The sequence below is a fragment of the Cannabis sativa genome, chromosome 7, assembly GCF_029168945.1.
Source record: "Cannabis sativa cultivar Pink pepper isolate KNU-18-1 chromosome 7, ASM2916894v1, whole genome shotgun sequence".
In the NCBI taxonomy this organism is placed as follows: Eukaryota; Viridiplantae; Streptophyta; class Magnoliopsida; order Rosales; family Cannabaceae; genus Cannabis; species Cannabis sativa.
Genome location: NC_083607.1, coordinates 6,637,014 through 6,646,485, shown reverse-complemented (window position 1 = coordinate 6,646,485; position 9,472 = coordinate 6,637,014). Strand labels below are relative to the sequence as shown.

Genomic DNA, 9,472 nt, shown 5'->3' with positions numbered 1-9,472 from the left:
AGTCCTGCAAGAATGGACTCATATTAGTAAGTCATGTAGCCATTGCAATGACTTTTTCATCTTCATTGAGTATCCTTATCTGGTAAAGTATTCCTGACAGTTTTTATAATCGTCACCTATTTGACCGTCGCAAAATGAGTGGAATAGACGACAGTTCAAAACTGTCGCCAATCAAGCATTTCTAACGGTTTAAAATCATCAGCTATAGTCCATAGTATAGGTGATATTTTAAAACTGTCGCTAATGGATTCCATCAAAGAAAAACCATCATCTTCATCCTCCTCGAAACCACTTCTTGCATATGTCGCAGCCGCTCCAAAACCTTTTCAAGCTTCATCCTCCTCCACTGTCACTATTCTCGTCTTCATCCTCCTCAACACTTCTTTTACAAGCTTTGAATTACTTTTTGCTTGACGATCCTTAAAACTTTCTTCGGATTGGATACTTTGGATTTCTTTTACACACACAAAGATCAAGATCAACAAACCAAATCATGGCTAATAGAAATTTAAACAGTAAATAAGAGAATGTTGCGCTTACATTTGTGTTGCCACGAGAGAGTGGGGAATAGGGACAAAGTGAGAGAGAGTGGAGGAGAGGGACAAAGTGAGAGAGAGAGAGTGGAGGAGACGGATGGTTCAGCTAGTGGTCGCAGAGGAGAGAGAGAGAGAGAGCTAGTAAAATGAAATGAAATTTTTAAATGACTTTGAAAAAATGAAATCTATTTTTTTCTTGGTTTCTAGGGGTTTGATATCATAAGAGGTAGAAAATAAAATTTATGATGCAGGAAATGAAAATTTAAAATTTAAGATGCAAGGGAAATGAAATTTTAGATTTGAAACCTGTTAATTTTAAACCGTCACCTATACATTGCCTGATGGTTTTAAACCGTCAATAATTCCCATTAAGAAAACACATGTTTCCCACTTAAAAGTGGTCACCTATACATCCCGACAGTTTAAAACTGTCAGGAATACCCTATTTTTTCTCGACAATTTTAAATAATTGCTTAATTTTTTTAGCGGCGAATCCCAAAAAACTATTTTTAAGACTGTCGCAAATATTCCTTTTTGCACTAGTGCATATAGGCATCTCAACATGAGGTGTACCTGAGTAGTTAACTAACTTAACTACTATGGGAGCTGACTAGGCAAACCTATTTTATCTAACATCACTACTACAAAAACTACTATTCCTTACGGTCCTAAAAATGCTTTTTTTGAGGGACTGTCGCTAAAAATTGAGTGTTTAAAACCGTTAGAAAAATTGAATATTCCCGACAGTTTTAAACACTCGCAAGGTATTCCAACCGTTTTTATGTGTGCCTTAAAAAAGTGTAATTTTTTTTTAAACAAGAATGACTGACGACTTTAAACCGTGGCCTATAATACTATTACAGGCCACGGTTTTTAACAGTCGGCAATTAGTTCAAATTTAAAAATTTTCAAATAACACATCTTCCGTCGCTCTAATATAACGCATTTTCAAATCTGAAATTTCAAATCGTCGGTCTCTCTCTCTCTCTCTCTCTCTCTCTCTCTCTCTCTCTCTCTCTCTCTCTCTCTCTCTCTCTCTCTCTCTCTCCGACCTCCGCTCCCCGTTGTCCTCTCTCTTTCACATAGACAACGGTCCACGAGCTCCACCACTAGTCTCTCATCTCTCGCTCTCTCTTTCTCGCTTTCTCTTTCACGAGCTCCACCATAGATGAAAGCCCGTTCAAGCTCCACCACGGTTGATCATGACCACGAGCACCACCGTCACTCATCTCTCTCTCTCTCTCTCTCTCTCTCTCTCTCTCTCTCTCTCTCTCTCTCTCTCTCTCTCTCTCTCTCTCTCTCTCTCTCTCTCTTGTCTGAAGACAGACATGCGACCACGAGCCACCATGAGCACTGGTCAATCTTCTCTCTCTCTCTCTCTCTCTCTCTCTCTCTCTCTCTCTCTCTCTCTCTCTCTCTCTCTCTCTCTCTCTCTCTCTCTCGTCCACTCTTTCTCGTACCTTCTTTATTTTTATTTTTATTTTGAGATTTTTGTATTTCACAAATTGTCAGAGATCTCAGGATTATGGTTTCAACAAAATAGTGGCCCAAATCTCGACTCTTCGGCGCTCCCATCTTGGTTTTGTGGAGGATGAAGACAATGATTCTTTATTTTGGGAGAATTCTCTATAGCGACGGTTTAAAACCGTGAGCTATACTATAGGTCACAGTTTAAAATCGTCTGCTATATTAAGTTTTAAACTATGGCCTATAGTATCGACTATAGACGATAGTTTTCACAACTCTTGAGAATTTTTTTCCTTAAAATTTCTCCATCGTCGCCTATTCTATTCAATATTTGCAATACTCATATAGGTGACGATTTTATAGATCGTCAAGAATTATTTACCAGATTGTATAAAACCGTGAAGAATTTTGGGTTTTTTAGTTGTGCATGCTTCTAGATGAGACTAAGAGTATACTACGTTACGAAAATCTCCCTCATACCATAAATCTAAAACTTTAAAATTTCTATATTTAGGAAAAGCTAGAAGATTAGAGATTTTAAAAACTAAGTAGCTTTCGATTGGTTTTTACTTAATGTACATTAAGATGAAAAGAACAAGTATGTATTTAAGCAGCTTTTGATTGGTTTCGATTGGTCTTGGTGAAGACGATTCTTGTAAGTGGCTTCACATTCAAATTTTTATTTATTTATTAGAGACGGGATGGTGAATTCGTGATCATGGACTATGAAATGGTTGATTTAGTGTTTAAAGTTACATTGAGAAAGAGTAGCTGCTTTTGATCTCATTTTTCTATCTTTCTAGTCTAAATGCACTTATTATTATGATTTGGCAAGTCATTTTATGGTTTGCAGTAATTATTATAAATTGGAGCACTAATTATTAGATGATTAAAGTTACATTTGGATAATATTGGAAAAGGGAGAAAAAAAAAATAGAAATGTTGTTTTTAATTTTTGTCACTGGCCATTATATGTTCGTAATAATGCCATAATGAGATTTTTGAAAACATGGTAGAACAAAAGCTGAATGTACCAATTCCTGAGAAGAAATTATGGTTGTTCTGTTATTTAAGATCACATAACTCTCTTCTTCATGATGTATATTAACTTGTCATAGTTTCAAGAAAAAAGAAAATTAATACTTTTTAAGATCAGAAAAAGAAACCACTCATCCAGTTCCATTTCCTTTGAATATTAGATTTGGGTTTTCACTTTTACAAAAACAAATTTATGGAAAAGTCTACCATAAAAAAAAACAATATACTAAACGATAGCATACTACTAACTCATTCAACCAATAAGAAACTTAGAATCAAGGTGATGCTAATTTTTCCTATATTTTTAAATATGTGTAGGAAAGTTCTTACGGAACTTTCAAGACGTAATTAATTATGGTGGCGTTTGATAACACTTTTTTAATCAGTTTTGTTTTTAAAATTAGAAAAGTGAAAATATTTTTCAAAAACATGTTCTATAAAACTGTTTTCACTTTTAAATTTTTTAATTAGAAATCAAAATTTTAAAAGTAAAAAAAATCACTTTTAATATTTTTTTAATTAGTTTTTTTTCTTAATCAATATTTTGGACTTCTTCCCGACCCGAACCCAAATCCCCTCCCCACGACCATGGTGCTGAACCCACTTTCTGACCCGAACCCGAATCTGACCCGAACCTAGACCCGATTAAAAAAAAATTAAAAAATAAAAATGTAAATAAAATTTACAGAACACACTTTTGTTTTATATTTTTCAAATTGAAAAACAAAAGTGGTTACATAACACATTTTTGTTTTTCAAAAATAAATTTTTAAAAACAAAAATTTTACTTTCATTTTGTGATTAAAAAATTAAAAAATAAAAATGTTACGAAACGACACCTATATTTTTTATTTTTGATATATAGAAAAATTATAAATTTTTCTTTTATACGAAGGACTAAGTATATTGTAGTTATAGCAAGTATTTTAGATAATTTAAGTATTAATGTTTTGAAAAAAAATTGTAAGTAGGCCACACTTAAAACAACTCATATAATTGTATAAAAAAAAATTGTGTTATAATTTTTGTAGATACCAAAAATGAAAATGATCCTATTATAAAATTTTGAGTAGCCCATAAGAAATTCCTATATATATAATAATATTGATGTGTAGTGGATAAGCCTACTCACTAGACCACCAACAAATATCTTAATACCAAATAAATTAACATATAGTTGTGTTCAAGTTAAAGAGTTTGAGCTTTTGTTTTGCATGAAAAAGAGTTAAACTTTGATTGATCATACTAACACACATAAAAATGTACATGTAATATTTGTTAAAAAAAATGTATATGTGATTTAATTTACCAAAGTCAAAACTTTGAGTTTTCATAACAAGAAGTAGAAGATGACGATGAATATTATGGCTAGTTTTTCTACTAATAAAACTGTTTGTCAAATAAAAACTCTTGAAAGTTTCTTTTTTTTTGATGAACAAAACAAAACTCTTCAAAGTTGACATTTTTATATTTCGTGGGGTAGTGTCAAATGTAACATGGAATCACTTCAAAAATTATTAAAATAATTCATCCATTTCCAGCTGCCCAAATCAATCCAAATACAAACGATTCCTCTGATTATCCACGTTCTCTTCCGATCCCTTTTAATACTTTTAACGTAAGATTCAATTATTGTTTCCTTCTTCTTCTTTTAATAACGTCAGATTTATTTGCGGAGGACTCAAAATTTTCAACACTGTATGATCCATGGCGTCTCTAAGCTTCACTCATGTCAAATTCAAAAACCCAGTTGCTGATTTCGCCAGAACTCGTCCAAAAACTGGTTTGGCCTGCTCAAATAGAGTTGGGTTTAGAGTTTTTGCTTCTGAGACCCAGAAAGAGCCTGATCTTAGTGTGACTGTAAATGGGTTGCATATGCCTAATCCGTTTGTTATCGGGTCGGGTCCACCCGGGACTAACTACACCGTCATGAAGAGGGCCTTTGATGAAGGATGGGGTGCAGTGATTGCTAAGACTGTGAGTTTTATTTTTCATTTTTTCTTTTGGGTTTGATCCTTGATTATACCCTTTTTGGCTGCTGTGAAAATCTAGATAAAGAGAGAGAAATTGATCAAATTTTGCTGCTTTAACTTTCTGGGAAAGTGGCTAATTAGACTTTAATTATTTACTTGTTTTAAGGGAGGTCCCAGTTAGTATGATTTTGGGTCCCAATTGCCTTCTGCTATTGATTTTGAGGGCTAATTAATCAGTTCTGCGGTGAATCATTTATTAGATTAGAAAGTTTGCAATGATGAATCGTTTCTATGGTAAATCATTATGATTTGCACATGAATTTCAGTTTTCTTACTTTTTATTACTGCTGGCAGTTTCTAAACACCCTATGGTTGACACATTGTAATATTTTGCAGTAATCTTTGTACATTGAAAATAAGATCTTATATTATTGTTTTGTATTATAATGATAAGGTTTTCTTGTCATTACAAATAGCAGCATGGAATATCTTTTACTTGCTGTAAAATATGTTAGGGTCACAGTAGAGCTAAGTTTTTGTTTTTTGTTTTGATGGTTATTGTTCATTCTTTGATTTTGATAGGTGTCACTAGATGCAGCAAAAGTTATAAATGTCACTCCTCGCTATGCTCGATTACGAGCTGGTGCAAATGGCTCTACCAAGGGACAAATTATTGGATGGCAGAACATTGAATTGATTAGTGATCGGCCCTTGGAAACAATGTTAAAGGAATTCAAGCAGCTAAAGGAGGAATATCCAGATAGAATTCTAATTGCTTCAATTATGGAGGAATATAATAAAGCTGCGTGGGAGGAACTTATTGATCGAGTGGAGCAAACTGGAGTTGTAAGCTATAATGTTACAGAACTTTTACTATGTTCTTTGAAAATGAGATTTTTCTATCTAACATTCTGTTATGACTTTAGGATGCCTTTGAAATCAACTTTTCGTGCCCTCATGGTATGCCCGAGCGCAAAATGGGGGCTGCAGTCGGTCAAGATTGTGCGCTATTGGAAGAGGTTTGTGGTTGGATTAACGCAAAAGCTACAATTCCTGTTTGGGCAAAGATGACTCCTAACATCACAGATATTACAGAGGTAAACTTTTGTTCTTCATTAAGTTATCCCTTGTTGTAAAAAATTTCAGGTCAGCTAATCTTGAATTCAATCTAGTATAAAAGCAGATAATGTTAGATAGTCCCATATCACTAATGTGTAGAAAGATAATAGAATATATAACAGGAAAGGGCTACTCCTCTTATTGTCAATTAGTTTTGAGATGGAACCCCATTCACCTTATCCCAAATTCTAACAGATAATGTGCTCCATAAAGATCATAGTGGTCTTTGTTTTACCTCTTTTTGTACCTTTTCTCTCATATTTTATAGTTATCAAAACATCATAGTTTGAATTGAGAGTTAATGTTTTTGTTGTGCTTTTCTTATCATTGCTATGAGAAATTCCTGTTCCCTGTACAATAATATATTTCAAAAAATTTAGGGGTCAATTATTCAAGTATGTGATGAATAATTATTTGTTAGTGTTACTGTGTAGATCTATTTTCAATTTAAAGAAAATCTGGATATGGTGGAAGAAAATTGTTTGTTACTTACTATTTTCATCTTGTTCTGTTCTTATTCAGAACAAATAATAAGAATCTAAATTAAATAGAGATGTTTTTACCAAATCTCCCTAATTGTATTCTATACTTTTCAAATCTCGAAATGTGTTATTTAGAAAGTAGTTTGATAATTTATGTACCCAATAGCTAAATATCAATTGTCTAAATCTTCTGCAGCCGGCGAGAATTTCTCTGCGCTCTGGATGTGAAGGCGTAGCAGCAATCAACACAATCATGAGTGTAATGGGAATCAATCTTGATAGCTTACGTCCCGAACCATGTGTTGAGGGGTTTGAATCTAATACTTCTCTATACTTATAATTGTTTTAAGTTTTCTCATCTGGTATTGCAGAAGTTTATATGCCTAATTTTTCGTCAGGTACTCAACTCCCGGGGGATATTCTTCCAAAGCAGTACACCCTATTGCGCTTGCAAAAGTGATGAACATTGCAAAAATGATGAAGGCAGAATTCGGTGACAAAGATTACTCTCTTTCCGGTATTGGTGGTGTTGAGACCGGTGGTGATGCTGCTGAATTTATTCTTCTTGGAGCAAATTCTGTTCAGGTACAAGGAAAAATCTTTAACACTTTCCAATTTAGTTTGATCAAGTTATTTTTGTTTTATACATTTCTTTGTACTAAGACTAGTGAAAATAAAGTAAAGGAGTCAAAGATGGTTGGAGATAATTTTGTTCTAATCGATACCATATTTTTATACCAAAGTTTCGTTGAATGTTGGCTGTAGGTCTGTACCGGGGTTATGATGCATGGATATGGCCTTGTGAAGAAACTTTGTGACGAGCTGAAAGACTTCATGAGAAAGCACAATTTCTCATCGATCGAAGATTTTAGAGGGTAGGCACAATTCATGCAGCTAAGAATTCTTATGCATAATAATCCTACTGTTATTTCTTGGTTCTTAATCTGTTTTGCCAATTTCACAGGGCTTCACTTCCATACTTTACTACTCACACCGATTTGGTAAAGAGGCAGCAAGAGGCGATCAAGCAGAGAAAGGCCATTAAGAAAGGGCTGCAGTCTGATAAAGATTGGACTGGAGATGGCTTTGTGAAAGAGACTGAGAGTATGGTCTCTAACTGAATAACAAAACCATTGGAAACTTTCTTTGAACTTGCTTTCAAAATTTATTTTCAAGTTTGACAAAGGAACTCCATTATGTGGATATTCAGCTAATAATGCTTCTTTCTTACATTTCATAATCTTTTTATACAAGTCAAGCAAACTAGTGCCAATGCCAATCTTTTAGAAATACAAAATGTTCCAATGAAATATTATATGTGGAAAAATGAATGAGGATAGCAATCTGTGTGAAATATTATTGATATTATATTCTCTTTACCAATTATACAACAAAATAAATTATTAATGTATTTTGGGATAACATAATCTAAATCTAAGACATGTTAAAAAAAATTCATACCACTTATGTATCAAATTATTTAGACAAATAGAAACAACCATTTGTTTTTTGTTTTTTTTTTTGTTTTTTTTTTTTTGGTATCATCATGCCTCCAATCCAACAGCATTTCTAGGAATTTATTAGAACGATTTCTTGAATGACAAAAAACCTGTCCCGGCAAGTCCAAAGTACTAACAATAGTAGGACACAATATAATTAAGGGTGATTCTACAATGCACCTCCTTAAAAAAGATGTATTGATATACCCTTGACTTGTTTCGGCATCCGGAAGAATTTTTTAATCTAATTTTTTTTTCATATTCATGTACGTTATAGCTATTTAAGATAACCTACAAAATTTTGAGAAATTTTAAATAATTTACAATATAAAAAACAATGTTCAAACAGTATATTTTACACGCGTATAAAATAAAATAGTCACGCGTGCAACACACTGTTTGAACGTAGTTTTCGGCGTATTAAACTTTTCCAAATTTCTTAAAATTTTGTAGGATGTCTTAAATAACTATAACGTATACGACCATGAGAAAAAATTTAACTAAAAAATTATTTCGGGTGCTAAAACAAACAAGGGTGCATCAATGTATCCATTTTAAGGGGGTGCATTGTAGAATTTCCCTATAATTAATTATCATTTATTTAATTTATTTTTCGTTTCACAAATATCATCTTTTAATTCTAACTTTATAAATATCAATTGTATTTATTTAATAATTATAATTAATTATCAAATAAAATTAGCATTTAATTTGGTAATTAATTAAACATTACAAAGTCTCTTAATTAATAAATAAACCTTAAATCTTCTTTTATTCTCAAATAAGTCATTGCTTAGAATTTTAATTGATTAATTAAAACCAATTAATTGAGACTAGAAACTAGTATTATCCCAGTTAGTGTGGGGACCATGGGTTTATGTAATCAAACTTCCAATAAGTAGATCCAAAATTTACCAAGTAAATTTCATAACTTATTAATTCCTCCTGACTCCACTATAAATTCAGAAATGCACTCCTAATTACATAGAACGCTCTATTACCAAAAAATAGATGCGCTTTGAATTACCCATTGTTTTAATCTAAATAGTCAAAGATCCTGTATAGATGATTTACATCAAGTAAGGAAAAATTTACTGTTCTACCATTCAATATATTTTATCCTTAAAATACTTTAGCCACTTGTAAATGATATTCAGTAAACTAATATAATTACTGAAATGAGTGCTCAACCATTTATCGCATTAAGCAAAGCTCGAAGAAAATTATCATTTCACTTTTAATAGTTATAGAAGCTATATATTTCATATATATGATTAGCGCTCCCACTGAATTATACTACAAGATGTAAGTATTGGGAAGATCTACTTGGTCAACTTTAACGAATAAGTCAAAGAACA

At 32.5% G+C, this 9,472-nt stretch overlaps 1 protein-coding gene across 1 annotated transcript; it reads left to right on the top strand.

Moving 5' to 3' along the window:
• Positions 1 to 4,094: 4,094 nt before the first annotated feature.
• Positions 4,095 to 7,942, top strand: LOC115697488 (dihydropyrimidine dehydrogenase (NADP(+)), chloroplastic). The gene is made up of 7 exons (XM_030624512.2): positions 4,095 to 5,018; positions 5,597 to 5,860; positions 5,941 to 6,111; positions 6,812 to 6,924; positions 7,014 to 7,200; positions 7,381 to 7,490; positions 7,580 to 7,942. Exons 1-7 carry the CDS (start codon positions 4,749 to 4,751, stop codon positions 7,734 to 7,736), a joined length of 1,272 nt encoding a protein of 423 aa, XP_030480372.1. The 5' UTR covers positions 4,095 to 4,748; the 3' UTR covers positions 7,737 to 7,942.
• The last annotated feature ends 1,530 nt before the right edge of the window (positions 7,943 to 9,472 follow it).